Genomic DNA, 27,980 nt, shown 5'->3' with positions numbered 1-27,980 from the left:
TAGTTTTTAAAACTCAAAACTAAAAACAGCACACATTCTTCAGCACACTTTATTCTACAGGTGATTACAAAAAAAAAAGAAACAAAATCAAGACAACAAAAAACCCCACACCAAACCTTGTGACCTGTAGTTTCAGTTGCACCAAGGTGAAATTTCTGTGGCATATATAATGAAAACGCAGATATATAGATCACATTTCTTACCATGTCCCCAGGCTTGACAGAAACTGCCACCACTGTTCCAGGCATGGGAGATCTCAAAATGCTGGAGGTGTCCTCTGCTGCTTTCTCTGGCATGTACTTGCTCAGCTCCGCAGCAACCTTCGTCAGGATTTGCAATTTGTACTAAAGAATAGGAAGAGGACTGGTTTAGAAAACTGTACCTTGGTGAATTCCAGTCAATAGCCTGCATTATTTTATGGCATGTTTTTATGTAATACATCTGTTAGCTGTTCTTCACGGGAGTGTCTAAAAAACACTGTTTGAAATCTTTATTCAAATAGAGTTTCATTTTCAGGATGTAGAAAGAAAAATATGCAACCCCAGTCTGCAGCAAAGTGCACATAAAACCAAAGAATCAAATACAGTAAGGAGATGTCAGACTCATTTTAAAATTGGGGGTAAAGAGGGGAGATTCAAATTTAAAAACAAAAATGCCTTTATGCTTGCTGCACATTATCTTTGGTGGATAAGGAATATCGAGGGATTCTTTCGCAGTGCAGTGATGAATTGGAAATTGACCTTTTGGGAAAGTCTAACAGACTGTCAATGCCATGACTGATTTTAAACATTATGTTTACCTTTTAAACATTTACCATGTATTTAATGTTTGAAGTTAGTAATTTGCTCAGATTTTGCAATTAAAGCCTAGTAATTCCATTTCAATTCTGATTTTTCATGCATAAGCAGAACAATCAAACCCTGTTGTATTGAATATGCTTCATCTGCAATAAAACCCATTCAGCAACTATTACATATCTGGAGAAAGTATTCTTTTCTCTAGTATGTTTTATATGGATTAAAATCAGAGGGGAATATGATGACCCTCAGGTGAGAGCATCCCGTTAAACGAAACCCTTCGGAAGGCATATAAATATTGCCTAAAGTGATTTCGGCCTCAGAGCTTTTAGTGTTTAAAAGCTTGCCATTATTCGGCGAGCTCCCTGCCCTCAGACAGACGGACGGACGGCAGCGGAGGGAGCGCACGGAGCCAGTAGATGGCAGCAGGTCTCTGTGCGACACTCGCACCTCGCCAGGGCACACCGAGCGAAGGCCAGCACCGCACTTCATCAATAATTTAAACAAAGGTTTTAATAATAAGCATCCGACGGGCGGCATTTACAATTCAAATGCGTATTTTGCTGATGTAAAGTTCAACACCTCGCTTGGAACAGTATGTTTTCCTCCAAAACAATTAGCTATTGTTTTATTAACAATAAAATGTCTTTACTTTTCATTTTTACATGGACAGAAAAAATCCGATATCCTTCTGGTGAAGGTAAAGGGGGACTACCTTCTGTTTCTGTAGGAAGCAGAACAAGGCATTTAGAAATACATGCAAAAGGTGATTAACTCTGCAGTGACATCTTTAAAATGCAGCTTTCAAAGCCGAGTTAAAACAACGTAACAGAGGATTATCATCCTCCATAAATGGTGTGTGGGCACACAACATTTTGTGAGATGAACAGTGTAGCCACTCACTCAGAAATACTCGCTTCTACCTGGAAACACAGGCAAACAGTTACATGAACCGATCCTGCCACCACAGCCCAGTAAGTGTAGTAAAACACCACAGCAATGCTCCCTGGAGCTGGAAGTAGCACCCCAAAATTTGAGGACCATCCCCAGCCATGTGCCTCGGTCACAATTGCCATGGCACAGGGAAACCAGCACCATTTTGTACGCAGAAAGCAGCTTTAACCCCAAGCCTCCCGCAGGCATCACCATGGCCATTGAGGCTGTGCCACTCAGGATTCCCGTCCCAAAGCACAGCCAGCCCTCTCCCAGCTCTAGGCACCACGTCCAGTCTGACCACAGCTCCTTTTCCAGGCTGATCACAGCCCCTTTTCCAGGTTGATCCAGCCCTTTTCCAGGCTGATCACAGCCCCTTTTCCAGGCTGATCACAGCTCCTTTTCCAGGCTGATCACAGCCCCTTTTCCAGGCTGACCGCAGCTCCTTTTCCAGGTTGATCCAGCCCTTTTCCAGGCTGATCACAGCCCCTTTTCCAGGCTGATCACACCCCTCTTCCAGGTTGATCCAGCCCTTTTCCAGGCTGATCACAGCTCCTTTTCCAGGCTGATCCAGCCCTTTTCCAGGTGCACATGTGTGAGCACACACGGACACACACGCTCCGTGTGCAGGGACACGGCGGGCGATGCCCACAGGAGAATTGGTGACATAAGCTGCAAATAGAATTGCAGCAGTGTGACAAGTCAAATAATAACATCTTATGCATGTTTCTTTACTCTTGAGTGTCTGTTTTGCAATCAAGACATACAAGTGTCTGCCAGTTTCTGAAGGATATGATCCTTAAGTGAAATTACTGTGCAAATAAAAGCTTTTTACTCCTATTAAAATTCATCTGAGTCATAAGTGGCAAGGAAAAAAAGCTTGCAGAGTGTATTCTGCTGTCAATCTAATAAACATTCTGTGTAGAGGGACTATTTATCAAAGATAAATTGTACTTAAAAGTCCTTCATTAAATCTATGGGGGGGAATATAATTACAACAAATTGCACAGTTTCAGTATCCATGGTTGGTGTCTTCTTTGTACTCAAGAGTTTGAAATTTAAAAAAAAAAAAAAAAAAAAAAAAAAAAAAAAAGGAAGAATGCAGAAATAAGTTATATTTGTGGACTGTATTGTTGTCTCTTGCAAGAGACTATTTTGGTATGATTTCAAAGGATTAGGTTTAGATACCATTTAGTTTTTTTAAGCTAGATTAACACTCCTGAGCTGCCCAATTTCAAAATTTGAACTTGAAGAGAAAGCCAGACCTTCTGCATTCATCTAGGTTACAGTATTTCACAGGGGTTGAAATACAGAATTCCCTATGCACTTCCCAACATTCAGCAGTGGGGGAAAAACACATTCCTCAGTATGCTGCACTTTAAAGCTCAGTTCTCCACACCAAGCTAAAATATCCCTACCAAACATTGTTTTTAATATCTTTATAATTTTCAGATCTTTTAGATTCCTTTCTCTGCAGGACTCCTGCTTTGCTTGGAGTGAGATGTAAGAGTCAGTACTCTCAAAGCTTTAAAACCCAGGTCTTTGTTATTGATGAGCTGTTCCTTTTCCTTTTGTATTTGTTTATTGTTCTTTAGTCTGTTTGGGGGATAAGTAAGTTACTATAATCAAAAAGTAAAAAAATAACAACAGTAAACTTCTGGGGAAAGGCCTTTTTTGGTACAGTTGGTTCACAAATGACCTTTCAGAATATAAAAAGACAGTGCAAAGAAAGGTTCCTTCTCTAAGATTACCTTTGATGTATTTCTGCTGCTGGCTGGACCCCACTAAATACCTGCATAAATATCCCTTTGTGATGCTGCTCCTTATCCCTGGAAGCTGTGGAGTGGGGTGCAGGGTGCTGTTCACCCAACTCAGGTGCAGCTCAGTGAGAGCCACAGGACTCTCTGGAAGGCCATGCCAAACAATGCCCACCGGTGGTGCCACAACAAAGACAATTAAGAAAATACCACATATTTTCATTACATGACGAATGCTGCTGCTATGCCTTTGATTTAGCGAGAACAATGCTGAACATAGGAAGCAGAAGTTTTGATATGCTGCTAACCAAGTACGGATGAGGTTCTGATTTTCTTCCTTTTTGCTCAGGAGGAGGAGGAGATGGGAGAAAGACGGGGGCATAAATTGGAGAAGGTTGTTAAGTTTGAGTTATAAATAGAGACCAGGACGTTTCCACTGGCCTAAACCAGAAGAAACATTTGTTGAAGTCATAAATAGATTGCAGGTGGACTCTGAGAGCAGGGAAATCTGCTAGCCATCAGATCTCTGCTGATGAGTACTTGTCACCAGCCACTGCTCCACTCCACAGGGTTTCAAAGCCCAATTCTGCCAGCCAAAGTAAAGTCAATAAAGCAGTACCGAAAGGAGCCATACAGCTTTTGATGGCACAAAACAGGTGTTTCTTTTCCACCAGACCGCTGGAGTCCACAGTCAGTTGACAAAAATTATAGTAGGGAAAAGTGATGTTACTTAATACTTTTCTAAGAGTAACGGCATCCTGTCTGACATCTCCCACTAAATTGGATGTTTATGTAAAACGCAAAACTACCTCTTACAACCAAATCTCCATGACAAAAATAAGAACACAAAAAGGTGAAGTAATAGCAATACAAGGTGGGGGCAGGGGAGAATACCGTGAAAATTATACCTTGGGTTTTGTGGATTGTTCTTTGTCAGCACATTCCCTACTGTGTCCCCCCCAAGTCAGTAGGCAAATAGACTGACTGCTACAAGAAAGATGGCCAGGGCATATATTGCCCCATCTGTGCTTAAAACAAGTTCTGTAGTTTGCACAGATATGGTTCCCTTATCATATACATCAGAATATTAGGCATACATTCACTAAAATGTTCAAAATTCACTCTGTTACACCTCACATTAGTTTATTAAATATGATCTTCCCCGTACACTTGAAACTCATGTCCCCAGAAGCTGTAAATGTTCAAACTCCATTGGAGATTTTATAGAGTAATCACTACCCATATGTTACTTACGTTAGTGTTTGGACTGCTGACCAGATGTGGATTTTCAGCATGCTTTACCTAAATGTTCAACCATGTTTTTCAAATGTCTGTCATTCCTGTGGTCAGAAGGGTGAAAATCTTACATAGCTCAGATTTCAGTAGAGAAATTGTCTGCTCTGTGTCTTCATTATTTTCACTAGCCTCACAGTCTGGGGTTTGGAACCAGTGAAATGTATTAACTGTGGTCTCATAATTTCCCTTCAGCATTCCTAATGCACGTACTGCCTCAAGTCACTTCACTGTTGTCACCTGTGGTTTGACGTCATCAGTTCACTTGAGTACATTATTCTGTATTCAGGGGAAGCAATCCTGAGCCATGTTCCAGTTCCAAACACAATGAGCACGCTGCCTTTTTTATTGACCATTATACATGACAACATCATGACCATACCTTTACTTAGATTTCCACCACAGCATCTAAGCAGGAAAATTATTTATTCCATATTACTCGACAATGTCAGACACCACCTTCTTTCAGAGTCAAGGACTCCTTACTGAAATAGGAGATAAAGGACATTTTGCAAATCACTTTTTTTCCCCCCGAGCTCTGGGTTCTAGAGCTAATTTGCTTCCACAGGGTGGTGGTGAGGATTGGCATTACCACCTGCACAAAATAACAGCACTTTTAGTCTGATGGAGGAGCAAACACTTAAACTGCTACAGAGACAGCTAATGAAAAAATAACAATAATAAAAATACCAAAACAGTCACAAAAACCACGAGCCTCTAGCAGCAGCAAAAGGGAAGAAAACCGAGAGGAGCCTCACCACCACGTAGTACATACACACTCCAGCAGCAGAAACTTAATTAGACTCGCAATTCAGCCGCACTTCCCACTTTCCATTCCTTGTGTGATACATAATTAACACTCGAGAGAAACCTACCAAGGGTTAAAGCCATGCAAAAAGCAGCTTCCCTCCGCTGCGTTCGGAGGCCGGGCGGGCAGAGCGGAGGGCGGCCGGGCCGGGAGCGGACAGACAGACAGACGGACGGGGAGCCGGCGATGCCCTCCCGCCCGGCCGGGAGCCGCAGCTGCCGCCGCCGGAGCAGCGCGGTCGCACAATGCTTTGACAACTCCATCAGCGCAGTCTCAAGGTAGCTGTCAATCAGGATGCATCATTTAATACAACAGCACACTAAGGATTTTCTCCTACAACCCACATGACAGCGTATCTACAGCTCTATTTATATCAGCGCCCAGTTGTGTTTACAATGCTGTTGTAATTAGAAAAGATGCAACAGGCAGCGATATTATTCAGATTCCCATTTTGCCGTGCTGCCGTGTAAAGTGCGATCTTGCTTCACAGAGTCATGCTAAATGACAAAAGCGCTATTTTCTTCAGTCTCTGTGCTCAGACAGCACTTCATTTGCAGCTATCTATAATTAGATTAATGGTGTAGTGCCGTACAAAGCAGGCCCACTTCACATCAGATAGCATATGAATTAGGACAAACACTTATTTCAATTCCAGGCAGAGAAAGCAGTGACTGGGGTATTTAGCATACCCTTTATGGTGGAATGAGATGTTAATTGTGTACCATTACCTCTAAACTGCTTGCTTGTTGTATAAATCACTGTGCTAATTGATGCAGAGATAGAAACGTAGCCACAGGCAAGAAAGCAACGGAATGAGAGCTGAAGATGGTGGATAAAGGATTATCGGGTAAAACCATATGGAGATGAGATTCCTTTGAAACCTGCCCACAAGCAGTACTACTATGAACTACAGGGGCAAAAGTGCTGCGCGGGTGCCTAAGGAAAAAAAAAATATTATATAGTTTACATCATCATCTCAGAACAGAATCTTAGGAGCAAATCCAAGCCAAGCAGAAAACTGAAGAATAAATGTGCGTAATGAACTTCAACACGTGTTTCCAAAGGACAAGCAGCAGGCTGAGCCGGGCCTGGGAACAGGCACCACACTGCCCGAATTTGGGGAGCCTGAGTTGATAAGCAACACTTGCAAACTATGTAAAGCAGATTTTCCCCTGGCCCAACCAAGGACTAGAAAGGCAGGCTCTGCAAACAGAAAATGTCCGTGAAAAAATAAAATGTAAATAAGTAAATAAATAAATAAATAAACCAACCAAGACATTCAAGTGGCTACTGACAAGCTAAATGTCCTAATAAGGATAACGAGGAAGAAGGGAAGCAGCTTTTCACACCTGTAGTAAAACTTATTCATATTCTGGCCCGTGCATATGCAGACAAGAAAACTCATCTAAACTCCCCTCTGTGTACTGCACAAACAAGAGGAGAACCTCTCAGATGTAACAAGTAGCTGTGTCAGCACCAGGACTATCAAGGCCTGCTTTTTCTCAGATGAGGTTTGTGGCTGTTTGCCACGTAAAACACCATTACAGCCCTGGGGGTACTCCCAGCTGCACTCCCCAGACTGCATTCTCTCATCTTAAAAAACTCGACTTTAACCTAAGCCTCTGACCACACTCCCCAGCACACAGAGTTACAGCTTCCTCCTCCACCTGGACACATTTTATTCAAGAAACAGGTTGGACCATAATGATCTTTGGATTCTTCCTTCTCTGATATGCTTGGCTGAAGTCCATCAGCTGAGTCAAAGGTACAGCAAAACCAGAGAACAAACACACACATGGAGTCTTAGCATGCCTGCCTCAGCCTTAGTTTCCTAAAAATAGCATTAAAAAAGGAACATGAGCTACAACACCACCTTGAACACAGTATTCAAGGACAAGCCAACTCTCATCTTTGAGCCACTGCTTATTCCTCCACAGACACTGCAAATCTCTTTGGCATCATTTCTATTCTGCAAAAGAGTGGCTCCAGTATATGTGCTGCAGTCAATCCCACTACACTCTAAACCTAAACCCCCCTTCCCCCTCTGCCTTCCAAATTATTCTATGAACTTTTTTTTAAGTTTCTTGTTCAGAAAACTTAGTTGAACTTGTACAGAGCTAAGACTTAGCTTCATACTTTGATCACTAAAAAAATGCTAGCAAGTAAAATACTACACAAATGTCCTGCTCTAAGAAAATGTATTTCCTTCTCTTGCAACAACCTGAGAGCAAGTGCTGACTTTCAGCCACAAGCTCTAAGATCTCAGTACAGTGAAATAAACTTCCAAAAAGTACAAGATATCTTACCCTTGAGTGTTCAATCCCCTCTACTCCAGTGTTTGATATTGCCTTAGCTTGAAAGAGCAAAGAGAACGCATTATGTCTGCTAGACGCCTCACTCTCCTAAGGTTCATTAAAAAGAGTGAGATGCTAGATTTTCCAACCTTGTTTTTAATTTTCTTTTGGAACTACTTGCTTTTTCGACTCATGGCACCTAATTATTACTTGGGGCGAGAGGGGTTAAAGTGTTAATTATTACTTGGGGTGGGAGTGTTGCAGCAGTGTCTATTGATCTCAGATCCCAAAGAAATACACATAACAGATACATATGTAGATGTGTATCCATGTATATAAAGGGAGGGCTTAGGGGTGGACAGTTACCCATTACAAACAAGCAGGACTAATGTACAAATTACTGCTTGCAAAAATCAAGTGAATAGCAGAAAAGAATCATGTATTGGTTGATGAAGTGCTTCAGTTACTCCAAGAGGAACCTTTAGATTATTTCCAACACAATAAACCAAACAGGAGCAAGCACAGTGATGGTAAAAGTATTTTGACAATAGAGTTCCACAGTTTTAGATATTGGTCACCAGACATACTAATCTGAGGATATCCTCCTTTATCACTAAAGCTTACAGCTTTAAGGAAACACTAGCTATATCTGCACAAGCAAAGGGACCTAAGAAATAGAAACAAATGGTAGTAGAAAAATGCCCCTGTGTTGACTACTTTGAAATAACACCTCCCAAGTGTGCAGCTGGTTGACGCAAATGGAAATGCATTGAGGAAAAGAGCTGTGAAGCTGTGTAACACTCCTGTTCCTAATCATTAATCACTTTTTTTAGGCCATTTAAACTAGCCCATTAGAGCCTGCAGCAAAATGCCAACACTCCCATCACTTGCATGTCAGCAGTGCTGGTGTTAACAGGAGAAAATATATGGTTTCTGTGACTGTGCCCCAGTTCTACAGCATTTGCTACTTTTAATTGAAAGAGGCAGTTAAACACAAGGTAAATCATTCAGTTAGCTAAGCTGTTTAATAACACATAATTGATAATGTCAATGTGCTACGGTGACATAATGCATCACTTTCATCACCCTTATGCTTCAAATACAGTCAACTTATACTTCAAACATTTACTTTAAATCTGCTATTTAATGACAAAGCCGAGGAGAACTGCCCTGAGTACCACATGTGGAACATGGGTAAAACACACACTGCCTCAACTCACCTGCAGGTTGGTTAGAAAGGGGTTTCGGCCAAAGCACTTGCAACTTTGTGAAAATGGCTTGGTTACATTATTACTGACTTGCTTTTTTTCTCAAAACACCAGAAGGTCCTACTGTAATAATTTCCATTTCTCTGATAAAATCTGTTGAAAAAAAGCATGAAAATATCTGCACAAGAAAAAGCAACTACTTGTTTTCTGAAATGCGTCTCCCAGTCCTGCAGGCTTTTGCCTAACTTTTCACATATAACCAGACCAACAGCAGCCATCAGGACTTCTTTTTAGTATAAGGCAGATCACATCTTAAGTGTTTACAAAATCATACCCCTTAAACACGGAATATGATCTAGAGTAAGAAAAAATATATCTTGCAGACAGTGTGGTTAAACATGACTAGCCTTATTATATAATACTGAGGTTTTTAACATGTATTAATTTAAAAATAACTTTTATTTCTACAAGTATTTAAATGGGCAAGAACATTTGACCTGTTTATTTTATATGACAATAAAATTGTAACCACTGACAAGAACCATACATTTGGTTCTGCATTGTGTAGCAGAGAACACCCAGACAGCTGCAAAATGGGATGGGGTTTTGGTTTCATTTTTTAAAAAAATACACCCCCTAAAAAACCCAATAAACAAACAAACAAACAAAGCATAAATCCCTCCAAAGCAAACAAACAAAAAAACCAAGCAAACCATGTAAGTGCCCACTGTTACAGGATGCATGCAGGAAAAGGTGAGGGGCAGAGCCAGTGGTAGCAGGCAAGATTAAGTGTGCTGATAGTCTGAACCTCCATGTAACTGTACCTATCACAGCTACCTGCATGGAACTATATTTGCTTGCTGTGAGATTTCAGCTGTACCACAGCCAGCATGGCTGGAAAGGCTCAGTACTGTGAAAATGAAAACATGCTGCCTCAGAAGTAGCCACTTGCCCTGCTCCTGTTCTTACCCATGGAAAGCAGCTGTAGAGGCAATATCATCACCTACAACTACATCTTGAAATATTTTAGAGAGAAGTTTGGTTCAGCTGTCCTGGAGTTCACTGTCTGAGGAGTTACACAGATGTTCCCAGCTAATAAAGGCTGCCATAAGCTGCACTGGCCACAGGTGACTACAAACTTAGTTGTATGTCCTGACACAGTAACTTGTTGAGTAAGGGATTTCACAACAATAAAAAGCAAGTCCATTGATAATAAATGGCTCGAGGCTCACAAAAGCAACCTGTAGAGTCTGGTTTGACTAGAAACCAAGGTAATTACTTATAAAAAGGGAAAAGCCAAAGATGTGTAAAACTGAAGTACCAATTACATAGCAAACCAAAACCTGTAGGATATTTACTACTTTTCACCCTGATTCCTTTTGGTTACCTACAAATTTGTAAGCTATTCAGTAAGTTTAGTACGAAAGTACTTTTTGAAAAGTACTATCTGATTTGGGACATAACATATCCTCACTAGGAAAAAAAAAATCCCAACCTATTGAATAAAATTCATTTACTGAAAGGTCAAGTAGGCACCAATGTTTTTCCCCCTCTGGGTGGCCAGGATATAATAAATGTTTGACTCCTCTTCCCTTCAAGCTCAGCGCTACTTTTGGCACTCGCTTAAATGGAGGGAAAAGCAGAGCAGAGAGAGGTCTTTCATTCATTATGAGGATACCTACAACCACAGAGAACATTTAGATAGACCTTAATTCCCACTGACTGCAAAAATGGTTTTAGTCTGTGCATTTCATAGGGAGAAAACTGCAGAGCAAACTGCATTCTTTCACAGCTTACTAAGTTTTCTAATGGAAGCACTGGTTAGAGCTTGGTCTGTTAATTTGCCTTGGAACACTTCCAAATACTACTTGGTAAGCCACAGCATCTTTCTGTTCTGTTTTGTACAGCAGGTAGCACAATGACTCTACAACTGGAGAAAAATACATGTAGGAGGCCAGGGCCTTTTTACAGACATTTGATTCAGTATATTTTAATCCTCTCTGGATTGAAATACGGACTTGGGAAAGTTTAAATATGAAGCCCCCTGGGCAAGTCTAGATACCTTTGTGAGGCTGTTGCAAACTCAAAATTCCAAGCAGGAGTCTAGATGGTCATGAGGGGAAGCTGTGAGAAAGTAGTACATGTGTGAGAACTCAGGTCATCCAAGATGGTGCAGCTTTACATAAAAGGTGTGATAATCTCTTCCATATGTCTTCCTGACAGACACTCTCTTCTCACACCACGGCAATAACACAGCCTGACTACTGATTTAGGGGATTTAGTACCATTATTGGCCAGGTTAGAGAGGCTTTAAATCCTGGATGTGATCTTGTTCTGGATTTATTTTTGTCAGTAGTCCCACTAATTTCACTCAGTTCATGGTATCACCCAAGATACTTCAGTTAGGACTTTGAATTCAGTAAGAACTAAGTGAATTACTACACTGCACATAAATAAGAACATATCTGCCTGGAAAAAATGTTTGAAAAAGTAATCCCTCATTCTTACTGTCTTCTTCAGGAGGGGGCTACTGAAAAACCACTTAATTGTGCTCTACTTTTTCATTCCCCCGTTTAAAGAAATTACATTTTTATTTCAAAGGCAATAAAATAAGAGTGACAGTAAGACTATGAAAATCCACCCAAAATCTACACATTTTATTATAGGCAATAAAACAGGGTTTAGTTATGGTTTTAAAATTATACTGGATCCTAAATCATCATGAAAGTCTCAGCCATAGCACAGCACTGGTGTGATACCTGTTACCATTAAATTTCCAATTATTGTTTCATGGCCTTAGGAAGGATGCATACATTAGCAATAGATGCACATTCTCTAACCTTTATCATTTAGAAATACATGCTATTGCATCCATGATTACTGGCAGAACTATTTATGTAGGACTTAAAATGCTCTTTTGTGTCACAGACTAGTGCTTTTGTAATTCAAACCTTCCATGACAACATTTGCTACTATCTAGGGCTAGGTTCAAAAAGACTTACATACCTGAAGTAGGACACTTAAGCAAAATTGAAACATCTAAATCCAATCTGTCAATACAAATCCTTGATCATGTGTCACTCAGCAGTGAAGGTACTTGTATTCTATCTTCCTTCCTCATTCAAAATACACATTTGGAGCTTTGCTGCTGTACCTCCTCAGTACCACGTAACACAGACACTTCCTTCTTCAGGTCCAAATATGCCACAAGAGTCAGGAGAAAAGGGTCCAGTTCTGCTCCAGGGGCCACTTCTACCTTTGAGCAGCCTTCCACTACATAAATGGGTCTGTGAGAGAGTTGGAGAGAGACTTTTTACAAGGGCCTCTGGTGACATGAGAAAGGGGGATTGATGCCTTTAAACTGAAAGAGGGTAAATTTAAATAAGATATTAGGAAGAAATTCTTTACTGTGACATTGGTGGGACACTGGAACAGGCTGCTCAGAAAGGCTGCAGATGCCCCATGCTGGCAGTGTTCCAGGCCAGGTTAGACAGGACATTGAGCAATGTGCTCTAGTGGAAAGTGTCCCTGCCCACAGCAGGAGGGTTGGAATGAGATGCTGTTTAAGGCTCCTTCCAACCCAAACGATTATATGATTCTACGATTAAACAACTTATGACTGAGCTGTCTTAGCCCAAACCTTTAACACTCCTGTAAGAAGTGAGTCCTGGGACTCATTTATCAGTGAACAGCCACATTATCCAGTGGACTTGGGATGAAGTGATGAATGACGCTGTATGCAATTCCCTGACATAGAGAACTCCCCACTGAGGGTGGCAGAGCACTGGGACAGGCTGCCCAGGGGGGTGTGGGGTGTCCCTCTCTGGAGACATTGTCCCCTGGACACATCCCTGTGTCACCTGCTATGTGTGACCCTGACTTGTCGGGGGGCTGGATCAAATGATCTCCAGAGATCCCATCCAACCCTAAGGATTCTGTCACCCTGTCAAATATGCTTGGCAGGGCAGTAAAAGGCAATCACCCAAACTACCATCAGACTACAATACCTCAGTTAATAACTCATAGCTGCTCCCACCAAAGTTATTATTATGTGAGCTGTGGCCACTACTTCATAATTGATTTAACCTCTATCCTCACAGCAATATTATTAAATTCTTGGTTAAAGTGACTCAATGTTTAATTTTTTAATTAAACTGAGTCTTTGTGAAGCATTCACAGACAGTACTGATCTGCATATTTCATCTCTGTTACTGACACAATTATTTATACAACATGTGAAACTCTCTGACTATCCTCCTAATGAGAACAGTCAGAAAGAAAGCTAGGAAAATTTCCTGAAATGCAAATCAAACTCAAAGATAACAGACTTTGAATAAATATTTTATTGGTTCTCCACTTCACTGAGCAATCTATTTTTAAAATTGATTTATATTTGCAATTTATATTTATATTTGCAGTTTCCATTGTAGGATTTCTTTTAGAGATTCATTTTCATAGAATCAGAGAATGGTTTGGTTTAAAAGAGTCTTTAAAGATCATCTAGGTCTGGCCCCCTGCCATGGACAGAGATTCCTCCCACCAGACCAGGGTGCCCAGATTCTACACATTCTGTCTTATCTTATTATGTATCTAAACTATATTTATTCCTCATACCAGCATTTTTCTGAGTGCAATCCAACAGAATGATTGCTCAGACACTTGGAGCTACCACTGGTTTAGATCCAAAAGGTGTTTTCCAGAGTCACCAGGCTAATACTCAGCTGGTTTAAAGGTGAAATGCAACTAGCAGTGCACTTATTTCAATCACTAGAAAATTTTGTTGTGTTTTTAACTGCCGTTCTTTGTTAAAAAAAACAAACAAGCAAAAAACAAACAAACAAAAAAGAAAGAAAACAAAAACACCACAAAAGCACTATTTACACAGCATTTGAACTCCTTCTTAAGTCTGTTGCTAATCAGTGAATTTCTCTACTCTGGGAGAAGACTAGAAATGATCCACTAACCACAAGGTAAAAACCAGTCAACTGGAAAGAATGTTAGTGGCAATAATATAGGTAGGGTAACACATCCATAGTTAGATATCTATTTTCAACATACCAGTTCACCACACTTGGCATAAATAGCAACAGGAGTGAGTCTGTGTATCAATAATTATATAAACCTAGTCTGGGAACAGGAAAAGGAACTCAGAACAACAAAGAATGCTGCTGAGAAAAAGAAATTCCTGAGTATTGCTGTGTAGAGTAACGTGAGGATGAAGAGAAGGAAAGGGTTTTAGGACTAGAAATAATTAGCACTGGTTTTATCCATCACAATACTCTCACTACTCAGTATAATTTTAGGAAGAAACATGCAGGTCATCTGAAAGTTTTAAAACTTCCAGTTTGTCTGTCAAATCTGCAAAGAAATAGAATTGAGGACATTTCAAAGAGAGATAAGATCAAAGTTTAACAGATCACTCTTCTAACATTATTCACTAATAAATTTTTTAAGTGGGACACATTGCAAAAATGTTTCTTTTCTTTAAATTTTAACTATATCCAACATGGCTGAAATTTGGCTGACAATGCAATACTGGTTTGGCTAATAAAGGGGTGCTTTCATCAGCAGAAGAAAACTGCAACACACCAAGCAGAGTGGTGAAAGGGCAGTCAGGCAGCTCAGCACTCTATACTTCAAAATGGACTCAATAATTAAAATATTTACAAATTTGACTACAAGGTGCTCAAAGAAGACCACTGCTGCTGTGTAAGGCAGGCAGTTATGCATACTTGAGTGGAAAAACAGGACAAGGGATGAACAAAACTAGTTATGTGCCTTAAAGGCTGAGGAACTCAGCTGGGAAGAGGAGAAGTAGCTGCAATCTGCCGTTACCCGGTCTGATGTGGGGAAATGGTTCTGAAAATAGGGATCAAAATTTGCATTCCTCGTACAATGCCTCAAGTGCAGGGTATCTCCCTCTATCTCTCTAAGACTTGGCAATTACAACATATTGCAAGCATGGAGCAAATTTTAATTCTGTCAATGGAACTTAGCACAGAGCTCCCACCCCCAGTCTTGTAGGCAAGTGCTCTCAGCAGCAAGGGGAGCTGCAAAAAGTGACCACTTCTACCTCTCATTGCTATGAATTTTCATCAGTGTAGCCACAGCTGCTGGGCTTTGGGTTGAATTCAATTCTGCCCACCCATGCTAGATGTTTTCTAAAGACTGCTCTCCCAGGAGACTTTAGCTGCACTCAGGTACTTTGTTTCAGCAGCACACGGAGGAGAAGTGATTTGATATCCAGTTCTGCAGAGCAGGGCTGCTGAGAAGACACAGGTACCTTTAGTTAGACAGCTGTGAAACCCATTTTAGGTGTCCTGAGAACACTCAGAAGGTTACTGTATCCTAAACCTCCTGGATCACTTTCTTGGACTCAGACACACAAACTGTACTTGAATTTTGCTGTAGGTGGCAAAATGGGCACTTGAACTGCTCTGAACCTTTAAGCCTGATGCTTAAAGACATCTGTATACATGATACTGAGACACTGTTGTCAGAGAAGTGTAACACACTTTTTTAAAATTGATTTCTGTAACACTGATTAGTGACAATTATCTATCTACCTTCATGTCTCTATGGATTACTTTCTACAGATAAATTTCACTCATGATGAAATTGTATCTACCAATTACAGTCACATGGCTCAGATCCTCCACCCCTTTTTCATGTACAGACAACTTTTCTTATTCCTCCAATTCTTTTGACTTATTATGTTTCCAAACATGGAATTCTAGATACTTGTTCAAACAGCTAGAGCTTGGTTGTAAGTTTTTTGTTACTAAATATCTGAAATGAGACAAGGCAGAATTCTCAGTGTCTCCGGCTCTCCTCACATGGTATGTGATAATCAGGAACTTATTTGCTCATATATGAAGACTTCAAGATCACAGTGCAGATTATGAAGACACCATCAGTGACTAAGTCTCAGTTGTATGGTCACCTGTAATGCAAAAAAGGGTTCTGTTTTTCACCATTTCAGTGCTTTAGCTGCACTGTTTAACAGTTTCCTGTAAGACAGTTCATTGTCATTATAAAGGAACAGATGCAAGAGCAATCCATAGCCATCTTCATGGCTGACTCATGTTTGTGGTAGTTGAGCTTATTGTCCTTCCTTGCTATTCTTTCACGGAACCAATGGCTTCAAATATGATTAATCAACACAACTCCCTTCTCCCCTTTCTGATTATTTGCTAATTTTGGAAGATAAGGACTTTTGACTGCAGAGTCCATAGTCACAATGATATTGAAGCTTCAAAGTCTGCTGACCTACAGCATCACCAAGGTTTACTGCAGTCAGATAAGTCTGTAGTTCCACTTAAGGAGTGTCAGAGGACTTGGTACCAGTTGGGATCCTACCTCAAGATCGATTACAGGCATTGGATTTCTCTTTTCTCTTTAATATAAAACAAAACTAAAATGCCTCTGCTGCAGTTATGGAGGGAAAGCTTGCTAAAACTTGCAGCTGTAACTTGCCTCATGATATCATATTACATGATCTTCACTGTTTATATATTTGACAGAGCATAATTTAATGATTTCATAGAATCAAATTAATTTCTCCTATGCTGTATTCATTTTTAAATAGAATCAATATTATTTACCCTACCTGACAATAATGCCCTGTGTTTCACATACAATTGATTCAATAGCAGCAGGTAGTTATCAATGAATGCACTTTGCTGTGGTAAATGAACACAATCAATACCCAGAAATGTGAGTTTTCTGGTGTGTGACTGAATTGTAACTGAAGTGAAAGCTGAGTCTTGTCTTTTTCTGCTTCTTTTAGGTTTCATATAAGGAGAATCTGGATTTAACAGGCAGCACCAGTACAGGAACAATCTGAAAAATTACCCGGCAACACCACTGAGCATCTAAGGTTATGCCACATGAGGTAGCCAACAGAAAAAAAGGAAACTTCAAAAAAGAAATGTTGAAGATTCTCAGCATTTCTTGAAAAGTATTTGTTTGAACTCTTGAGATCATATGAGTATCATGCAAAAGACAACTCTGTATTTTGAAGGGCACACTGCAAAAATTTCAATTTGTTTTGTTCAAAACAGAGTAAGAAAGAAATGTTTAGTTCTAGGGAGGGCATCCAATGACAGCATTTTTCAATTAGAAAAGAATGTATGAATGTAATATCAGTTAATATAAGCTAAGATAAGTTGTATTACATACATTGAAAACAAAGCTAATGTCAATGAGAGTGACAAAACAATTCTCTTAACTTCAAAATCAAGTAAAAATAGAGACTTTGGCAAAGTCATTTTGTTTACAGCTACTTAAAGTAAAATGTGAGGAAAGAAGATTTTAGAAGACATTAGAGATAAGGGTGGGATAAGCTCCCCTTTCAGTGGGAGCTGCTTTTCTGGTTGCTCTTTCTCCCTTACAGACCATAGCTTTGAAATCCCACAATCCTTCAGCTTGTCATCTTTTTAAGGCAGCCCCCATTTTTCCTAGAGTAACTGAGCCTGGCCTGCACCACTCTGAAGCCATGATGCAGCAGTCACTTTCCCAGCCACCAAGGCATCACTTCTTTCTAGCCACTTCCTCAACCTTTATACATACTGAGCAATCCTGCTTTGCTTATAGAAAATTCTAGGAAGTACATTGAAGAAAAGCTTAGTTCCACAGCACACTTCAGCACATGCTTTACTACTGATTTAATATTCAGATATTCTTTGTGTAAGAGCCAGGAAAACAAAATCAGAATGCTTACAATAACACTGGAACATTTATATATATTTATGGTGAGAGAGAGAAAGAGAATAGTGATTCAAAATATAAACAATCTTTACTGCTCACATCTTTCAGAAATCAACTACAACTTTACAGCTTTTTTACACATATGTTCTAAAACTTAAGTTGCCTTCCTTGAAAAAACTGTGAATTCCTGAAAATCTAGAGTAGTTCTTTTCCTTAAAAAAAACAACAACCTGCTCATATATTACATCTATCATTGTTTTGCTATTTGCTTGCAAAAAATACAGCAAGCCAGTGTGTGCAATCCATACTTCCTTTTACCTGTGTTTCATAAAAACATCCTTATGACAAACATAATCTCCCACAATTCTCACAAAAACAGAACAGAAATGCTATATCTAGCTTGACAGAATAAATATAAAACTGAACTGCAATTAACAACATATGCTTTATATTGTTTCCTGTGTAATATTAAACCACAAGCAGAAGATAAATGCCCATAATTCACTTTCTGGTTTCCATGATGACAATCAATACTCAATATAGCATATGTAAAATGCAGAGAGCCACTGCAACTGCTGGAGTCCACAAAACTGAAGGTTTGACAATGGGGGCAGTAAGGCAACTTAGTCTAGGAGTCAACAACCACCACCAAAGAATATTTTATCTTTGCTGGTTTTTCTTTTTGTTTCCATTCCTCCCAGCCTCATCTTCTCAAAGTTTGCCTTTTATATTTGAAATATTAGCTATTAATTGGCTTCATTAATTTCACTAATTTAACATTCACATGAACAAAGTTACAGATGGGGGGGGAGGGAAACTAATTAAGCTTCTTTATCACATGCAGAACCATATTACCTGAACACAGTGCAAACATCATCTGATTCATTCATTTCTACATTAAACTGTTTCCTTTTTACCTAAATTCAATCTGAATAAACAACATTATTTATAACACAAGCATAGAAGTTCACAGTGTGTATGTACAAATTAAATTTATACATTTACATAAGTAAATGTAAGAATCTATTTCTGTTTCAAGGTTGTAAAACCTTTTATCTTACAGCTGTGAGTGTTCCTCTTGCACAGGAAAGAATGTATTGAGCAGGAGGGGGTTAAGTGGAAGGGAGTTTATTATGATCAGCAACATGAAACATGGAACAAAACAAGGCTTTCTCTTGTTCTCATACATTTGAAAAGCATTCTAAAGGAAGTGTTGTTATTCAGTTAAGGTATTAAGATAGTACATCACACAGTAAAAAGAAATTCTGCCAGTAATGCTCCCAGTAAATTCCAGACTTGAAGAGAAACTTTCTGTAACATCTCAGCTTTAGGGGTGAAGTTCAAGTGTCATTGCTATTTGGGATGCTTTAAGGTATCCCATCTGGCTTCTGCATGTTGCTCTAGAAAACCACAGGGCAAAATTAGACTGTTCTTTTTTTCAGTTCTGAAAAATGCTGTCCCTTAGCCAGGAAACAGTAGCAAAATATCACAGGACAGAACAACAGAACTACACTCTACCTGAAAAGAAAGCACGGGTATACGTTTTTTTCATAGTGGGATAATGGGAAAAACACTCACAAAAGGCCCTTCTGTAAAAAAATAAAAATGAGGCAAGTCATACATATGCTGATGGATGGCTGGGAAGGAGGTTCATGTCTTCCCTCCATGGCAGCTGAGTTTGCTTAAGACAAAGAGCTTCTTACTTTTCTACAGGCAGTTTGTCTAGATGAAGCCATTTCTAGACCTGGAGATGTGGAAAGGACCCAGGACTGTGGAGGCAGCAGATAAGGCTTCATCCACAAGGCACACACCAAAAACTTCAACTTAGCTTTTGAGTAAGGAAGAGCCTGCAGGAGTGGGACAGGAACTTGGCAGAATATGAGCTCGTACACAGGTGGTGAAGGAGAACAGGGCTAAAAGGGCCCCTGGTGATACAAGGCACAATCCTTGAACTTTTTGGCAGCTCTGGACACCACCACAGTGCACATCCTCTCCCTTCAAACTACTGTCTGAAGTGCAGAGGACTTGTCCAAGTGACATAAACACACAAGTGAACCGTATATGATTTCTGATTCATCATTTACTCACTTATCAACATGGATTACCAAAAAGGCAAGTTTAATCATTTTAATTTCCAGTTATTTTACCTGCTTTACTAATTACCATTATAGCACTGATTAGTCTGTAATAGTTATTCATTAGCTGTAAGTTGAACAAGGGCTGATTTGAAGCAATTGCATTTACTCAACATGTTCTGATGACTAATTATTTCACAGTCATCAGATGATGACAGACAATAACAAAGACCCAAAAGAATCTTTGGGTGAAAGAAGGGGTGAAATTCTAAAATATCCTCAGAATCACTTCTATTTTCTGTGTGTGGATTATTTCATAACAGCAACTTTCCTCCAGACAGAGTAACTAAGGATGTTACTGTAGGTCACACATTACTGAATAGAAAAACAGATTTTGAGACAGCTCAGTGTTACACCTGACGTATTTGGTTTTGGAGAAAAGCTGTGGTTTGCCTGTCTGAAGCTCTTCTTACAGGTGATTATGGTATCTTGTTCCTGGAGAATTTGTTTGTCCTTGCACTCAGAGTTCTCCTCCTTACCCCATCAATCCTTTGTGACAAAAACTTATTCCTCACAAAAAACACATGAGGAGAGTATTTCTTGTTTCATTGGCTTGGAGTTGTCATGGCTGGAAATACAGGATATTTCATAGAGAAGACATTGAAATCTGGGCCAGAGAACATGGCTCTGAAACATCCCTGGGCAAGTGCCTCATCCCCATGAGTCTTTAGAACAATGATAGCAACATACTAGTACTCCCTCAAATGATTTAAAACAACTCAGAATTAAAAACAATGGAAGAAAACAGAAGCTTAGTTCATATGCCCGGAACTAGAAAGCCTAAGATGATGATGATGATTATTATTATTAGAGAAACATCCAAGCCTTTTTCTTTAAACCTTGAGTCATTTCTTTACTTGATGAAACAAAAACACAAAGTACAACATTTCGCAGAAATAAAACAATACAGAAATACTGAAATGGATACAAAACATGTCAAAAAAAACTTCAAATAAGAATGGTTTTTGTTATAGCCAATCATGACACCGAGAACAGATCAAATGACCTCCCAATATATCTTGTACTCTATGAGAGTTTAACAATGCTCAAAAAAAAGTGTGTGACGGGGGCAGATGAAAGTGATGAACCTACTTTGGACGCCTTTCTTAGCAACATCTATTTTTACATGATCTGACCTGTTGCCTTTGCTCATCACCCAAAATAATACCGAGACCCCTCCTCCCCTGCCAAAGTCACCCCACCAAGCTCCACAATGAGTTCCATTGATTCTCAAGACATATTGTCAACTACCTAATAATTTAACGGGTAGGCACAGCTCTTTCGGTTGAAGCTTCAGTTTCTCAAACAAAAGCTAACCACCTGAGACCACAGAGGACAGGATATGAGCTACTTATAGCAACACCGGACCAGTGAACAAGAATAGCAGGAAAGCTGCTTATTTTATTTTTTTTTCTCCAGCAAAGTCCTTTGAAGTAAACTATTTATTAAACATTATAATACTCGAAACAAAAATCTTTGAAGGCAGGTTATCCTCCTCTGCACCATGTCCCGTTGTGAATGAATTGCTTCCTTTTCCTTTTTGGATTTTTTTCACTTGTGAAACTGACACTCAAATTGTTCTCTTAAGCTACTTGGGCAAGCCTTCGCCTTTGCTGAGAGGAAAAATCCATCCATCAACAACAGGATCATTAAAAATATTTATAACTCAAACTACTTCAATATCACTGCACTGTAAGCAGCCACTCTGTTCATCAGGCAATGTTATATAAATACAATAAATAAGTTCCTTGTGCACAGAAAAACAGTATTGATTAATAAGTAATGATGCAAACAGATCATCTGAAACAGAAACAAGCTAACAGTAAGGCTTAATTTTTCACTTTTTTAATTAAAAAAGTAAATTCTCTCCATTAACCCTGTTACTGATGAATACATGTGTTTTTTCTTTGTTCTTCTGATTAAAACATTCATCTCTCTCCCTCTCTGCTGGTGAAAGGACTAATTTGTCTCTACAGCATCACTGTAGTATCACTGCAAGTTTCAAAATCAGACACAGAGAATTGTCTTTTCAAATACATGCATTTGGGCTGCAGAGACAGAATTGTCACACACTGTGCTGTATTTGCATCTTTGAAAATCTGGCACTGATGTGCAGTGAAGAAGGGGAGTGCTCTGAAATGACTGCTCAGAACTGTCTGAGCCTGAGAAATTCCCTGGCGAAAGCCTGGGAAATAATCAGAAGTGAACTGAAACTCCCAGTGGGCCACCATGCATGCCTGCATAGTAAAGATGTCACTGGCAAGCTGTAGAAAAAAATCATATTAGAAAAGGTTTTAAGAGTTCTCTACAGAGAGAAAGATTTTACTTCAACTAAGAGACAGGGGAGAACTATTGATACCCTGATTCCTGAAACATGAAGAATTTGTGATTTCCACCGATTTGCATGCATGCAAGAGGAATCTATCACATCTGAAAATGTAATCACAAAAATACAACACATAATTCCCGACTAATTTCTTACCTAAGGAGCAGGCCCAGCCTTTTTTCATGCAAAACAAGCCACTTTTCTTTGAGTAGTTCTCAATTTGTTCTGCCTTGTGATTTCAAATACAACCTGGCACACGAACAAACGATGACCAAGCACTAATAATATTGAATAAATCTTCTCCATTTCTTAGAGACCAAATGTGTCCATCTGACAATATATTTCTATTGCATATCATATTTTTGCATTTCACAGAATCACAAAATATTCTGAGTTGGAAGGATCTCATAGGGATCATTAAGTCCAACCCTCACGTGGTGACTGAACCCACGACCTTGGTGTTAATAGCACCACACTTTAACCAATTTCACCTTCGAGAAACACCTATAAAGAATTTTTAAAGCACATGTAAGAACTTTCAGTGGAGGCTAAAAACTGGGTTTTTTAGCCTCCACTGAAATGCTTTCTTGTCTATAGAAGTGGTCTAGATGCCTCCCACTTAAGTCTGTCACCAGCAATCAGCCTTAATTTATCTGTGCTGCATATAAATAACTTGTATTCCCACCATCCTAAGCTGAAATTTGGTGGACTTACTCAATGCCACAGTCCTGACTTTTGAAGAAAAAAGAATCCATTCTTTAATAATTTTTCATACTATTGGGAGGTGTCAACTTGCCTTTTGCCATGTTACTGCCTCTACCACAAGGACATAGCAGCAAGAAGATGGAAAAATGACACACACTTGTAAAATTTGTATCTGTGCCAACCACGGAAATACTGGAGAACTTGGAGAAGGATTCTCTCTGGTGAGAAAACCAGAGTCTAAACTCATAATTTGCTGGAGATTTTACAGACTTTCTGTGGAATTGAAGTGCTCTGAATATAAACTGTTACAAATGAAGAAAGATTTCTTGGGCATTCATAATTCTATTACTTATGAATCCTTAGTCACACGGAAACTACTGAGAAAAGCAGTGCATGAACTGAGGGTTTGTCCTCTTTTGCTTTGCATGAGTTCATTCAAAGAGGCTTTAAGTAGGCAAAAAAGCAATAATGAATGCAGCTAAATGATGGATCAAGGTAAAAATGTCTATACAGATCTCAGTTCATAATAGCATGCCAGTATTTTAGGTGCTTTCAAGGATAAGGCTACGATGCCTCATTCACTGTAGCACTTTCCTAAGGGCCTTAAATGTGTCAGCAACCTCTCTACCAGCTCTCAGAAGAGGTTGATAGTTTGGGGTCACTCTTCAGAATGGGCAACTTTAGTAGTTCCATTCCTAAATCTTTTTTAAAGCCTCCTAAATTATTTGGAGAAATTGCAGAATTGAGTGATCTCAAAAACAGCCATAATAAAACTCTGCAGTTCCCCTGAAATTGCTTCACTTCAAAATTCACCAAGACTGAATCAAAGGGAGAAGGAGGTGGTTGTAAGCTGTTGTTTCCCCCAGACTCTTCCTATCTGAAAGTCTTTCCACTGTTTGTCTTCACACCTCCAAGTGGAACTGAATCTCATTCACAAGCTCTCCCATAATATGCCTCATTTATACCAAGCATTTAAATCTGAGCCTGAATTTCAACTCACCATCTGGCAAGCACAGACACAAAGTGAGTAAGGAACTTGATGGGTAAGACGTAGGTATTAATAAAAGGTTTCCATTATTTCTCCAAGATCATTTAGTTAAGTTCCACTACAAAATAACTAAATGTTGCATTTACATAGCAGATTTTAATGTAGTTTTAATTTACAATGCTGAATTAATTTTTATCTTTTTTGTGTTTCCAGTTTTGTTATAAACAAAACTTTTTTTACTGTTACTTTAAAAAGCATTTTCCAGCTATGCATGGAACTGCCAATAGGAGCTACAGTTTACTTAGTTCATGCATTGTATTCCTCACCACTGCACATACTACACTTCAACACCACAGTCAGCAGCTTATGTGTCCTCATGTGTCAAAACTCTACATCAAGTTTTGCTCATCTTTACAACTTTTTTGCAGTCCTCACTGAATCAGCTGCAAGGCCACTGCATGTTCAATAACCAGAGTCTGGAACTGTGGCAGGGAGGAGGCAGGCACCCAGGGAAAATCAGAGGGCAAATTGAGGACCAGGCAAAAGTAATTTGCAATTAATGAAGTAGCAACTGGAAAGAAGCTTCATTCATGCATTCAGCACTGTTGCTTAGCTCAATTAGAGATACTCTCCCAGTAATGCGAGCAGAATCTGATCCTTAATATGCATATACCTTTGCAAAACCCTTTCAAGGGTAAGAAAAAGAATCTTGAAATAATGGCAAAACCAGCTCATTACATCATTTCTGGACATCATTTATATCAGCTACTGCCATCTCCAAGGTCCATAATAGCGTGATTTTATTAATTCTAACAAAATCTGATTTTGCATTCAGGCAGTCAACATGATTCTAAGTGACAATATCTCAACCTGAAAGTCAGCAAAACATAAAATAACATCAGTAGAATATTAAAAATTCCCACTGAGATAAATAGAAATATGAAGGTTCAGGCAGAGCCAAATAGATTAGTGCTCACTTTCTACTCATTATGTGCTTTTAGCAAGCACAGTACAGGTTTATAATTTGACGGGGAAGAAATTACACTTTTTAGCTATTTTCCAGCCTGATTCTCTAAGGCTGCTCCTTCCTTTAAAGACAGCATAGTATTATTACCCATAAAACTATGACTACACAAAGAGCTCTGAACAGTGATGTCCATGTTGCTGGGATATATATTACCCTCTCAAAATAAGTCTTGGGAGAAACACTGAAACCCAGGAGAAAAAGAAAAAGTGGCGGGGAGGGAAGGGGAAATTGTTCTTTGACATCCTCCTTACTTCAGAACTTATTTGTAGAATGGAGTCAAATGTCACATCAGCAATTAAACTTTGACTTCTACTGGAGTAATATTGATGTAGAGTGCGTCCCAGAGCAGCACTGCCCAGCCCTGTGCTTGGGGTTAGCTCCAGTGCTAAACAGCACGTTGACGACCAACACAGGAAATCCCTCTCCTGTTCCTTGAGTTGAACCAAAGGGCTGGCATAAAGAAATGTCCAAAGTATTAAAAGCAACAAAAACTATGGGCTCAGAGTCAGATTTCAAAGGCATTTAGGTGCCTAACATGCATTCATTTTAGTGGGACTAAGCTGCCTCTGAAACTCTGGCCTTCAGTCTTCACTATTCTTAAGCCACTCCAGATCTTGTGGCTCTGTCAGGATGTAAAAGCAATTACATTTCACAACTTTGAATCCAACAATATATTTTGGAAATCATTCAAAGTACATGTTTTTTTTAACATAAAGTTTCCTTGTCCAATAAAATACACTGGAATTTTAAATGCCTGGTATTTGCAGGTCTCCCTCCTTTTCTTTAGATTAAGGCCAGAAGATACAATCTGGTGAAACCTCTGCCATCCAAATTAACTGCTTTCTTTCTTTATGTGGAAGAAGTGTTCAATGGACAATCCTTTGACAAATATTTGATAAATAGTAAAATATACAATCTCAGGTTTACTAATGTACTTGTTCCTGAACAAAACCACTGCCCATAGAATCCTAATCCCCACAAAAACTAGTGCAGATGTTACAGTGTGTATAAAAATCAGATATTGGCATTTGAGGTGTCCATTCCCATACAACTCCAAGATTAATTCAGCCAAACAAATATCAGCTTGGCTTGTAAAGGAATCCAGTGCAATGAAACACATTGAAAATGAGAAAACCAAACCCTCATTTTTATACACTAGGCAGGCATGCATACAGTTGAGCGCACAGAATCAATCTGAGAATATTTTAATAAAAAGAAACACAGGCAGCTGTAATATCTAAACATAGATAGCTATGATATCTGTTAATGCTAGGTCATTTCATGAAACAAAGCTCACACTGCACTGACAGTTGGTACACCAACCATTCAGAGCAGAAACTGAAAGTCCTCGCCTCACCCATCCCATGCTTGATTTGTCCCTTTCTCTGGTTCCAGCTTCCCAACATCAAAGTCCAGGGATAGAGCCTGTGAAAACTTCTCAGACAAATCTTTATCCCCCTTCCCTACTGAAGCTGCAGCAAGGAACAGGCTATGAACTTAGGTGCTGCCTTTTTTCCTCACAACCTCATTGGCTGGTTTAATAAAAAAGATGCTGCTAATCCCTGTGAAACTTGCCACAGTTTATACCAGTTGTTCTCCTTTCAGAAAGTCTTGCTTTTAATATCTACTGATGTTATACAAAGAAATCACACTGAAAATATGTATATTAGCTCTTTAAACACTTCTTTCTCCTCACTAGAAAAGGTTACTGGGCAAGGACATTAACCTCCTTCATAGAACAATGCACACTGCCTCTCACAGGGACGAGCAGAAATCTTGTCTTTCAGGAGAGCACTGCCTTCTGTCCGACCCTATGAAGCAGTATCCTTCTCTTCCCCAATGGAGAAGATGGCCTCTCAGACCTGCTTGTAGCTGGTTAACACTCCTGAAAAATCACACCTTAGAAGAATAACACACCTCCCTTTAAGCACCTGCTTGAGTAATTTCAGGAAATTTGTTCCTGACTCAGGCTAATCCTTCCTGGCTAGTCATCTTCCCTTTCCTTCCCAATTCACTATTATCCTTTAATTGTTGACTTGATCTCTCATGTTCCAAGTCAGAGCTCCTTCCTCACTCCTGTGCAGGACTGGTTCAACAGGAATCCCCAAGATGGTTAACATCTGATCAGCCTCATGTCTTTTTATGAGGAAACCTCACTTCAACATGAAACCAAAGGCAGTAGTTTTGGTTAGAAAAGACAAGGTTTTATTCTTCTTTTATTAAGGTACAAAATTGAAAAATTTATAACCTGAAAATTATTTAGTGTTTTTACCCCTTTGCCCTCATTTAACCTTAGACATGAAACTTGTTGGGGGTTGGAAGTAAAAAAAAATGTAGAGTAGCTGCATTTTCTTTCATCTTTCTTCTGGAATTCAAACAAAACTACCATGTGATAAATGGCCATTTGTGCCACAGATGTTAATGCAATACTAAATGAGACAAAAATCACCAGTGAAGTTTGCAAGGCTCCCTGTGATGTATGGTCATCAGACAACACAGACTGGCACAAGCCTCAACTCATTTTGCATATGCAACCAATACAGGTTTCAATTATTAATGTCAGTGTTCTCCTCACACACAGTTGGGTTAATTAAATGCAACCACAACCACATTCCAACCTTAACAAAAAATTTAAATGGTCCCTAAAGCAAGTACTAGCAACATACAAAGGAAACATTTGAAATGAGTTCACAGATAATTTTACAATTTGTACTTGCAAGGTGGAGTACCTGTTACTGGCAGAACATAGGGAGGGGCCGTCCAGCATATTAAAAAGAACAGTTTAAGCCATCATTTGGCTCAAAGTCTCAGCACATTCCAAGAACCCCATAAATAAAGACATGTGCAATGTTAACTTTCTCTTTTATGCTGACAGCTTTTTTCTCCCATATAATGACCTTCCTGCACAGTGTGTGTTACCATAAAAAGAAACAGAGCCCAGTAAAATTAGAGGAACTGCTTAATATCAAAACCTTTTATCTGAGGAAGACACCACTGCCA

The 27,980-nt window shown here is 39.3% G+C and overlaps 1 protein-coding gene across 3 annotated transcripts in view; it reads right to left on the bottom strand.

Moving 5' to 3' along the window:
- Positions 1-27,980, bottom strand: part of PCCA (propionyl-CoA carboxylase subunit alpha) — a 274,960-nt gene that overhangs the window by 17,616 nt on the left and 229,364 nt on the right. For all 3 annotated transcript variants that reach the window (XM_026793634.2, XM_074535667.1, XM_026793635.2), the window contains one exon: positions 204-344. In XM_026793634.2, coding sequence (XP_026649435.2) covers positions 204-344 — 141 coding nt within the window. The remainder of the gene's footprint in view (positions 1-203; positions 345-27,980) is intronic.

Source organism: Zonotrichia albicollis, chromosome 2, assembly GCF_047830755.1.
Source record: "Zonotrichia albicollis isolate bZonAlb1 chromosome 2, bZonAlb1.hap1, whole genome shotgun sequence".
Taxonomy (NCBI): domain Eukaryota; kingdom Metazoa; phylum Chordata; class Aves; order Passeriformes; family Passerellidae; genus Zonotrichia; species Zonotrichia albicollis.
This window is presented reverse-complemented; position numbering and strand designations above follow the sequence as displayed.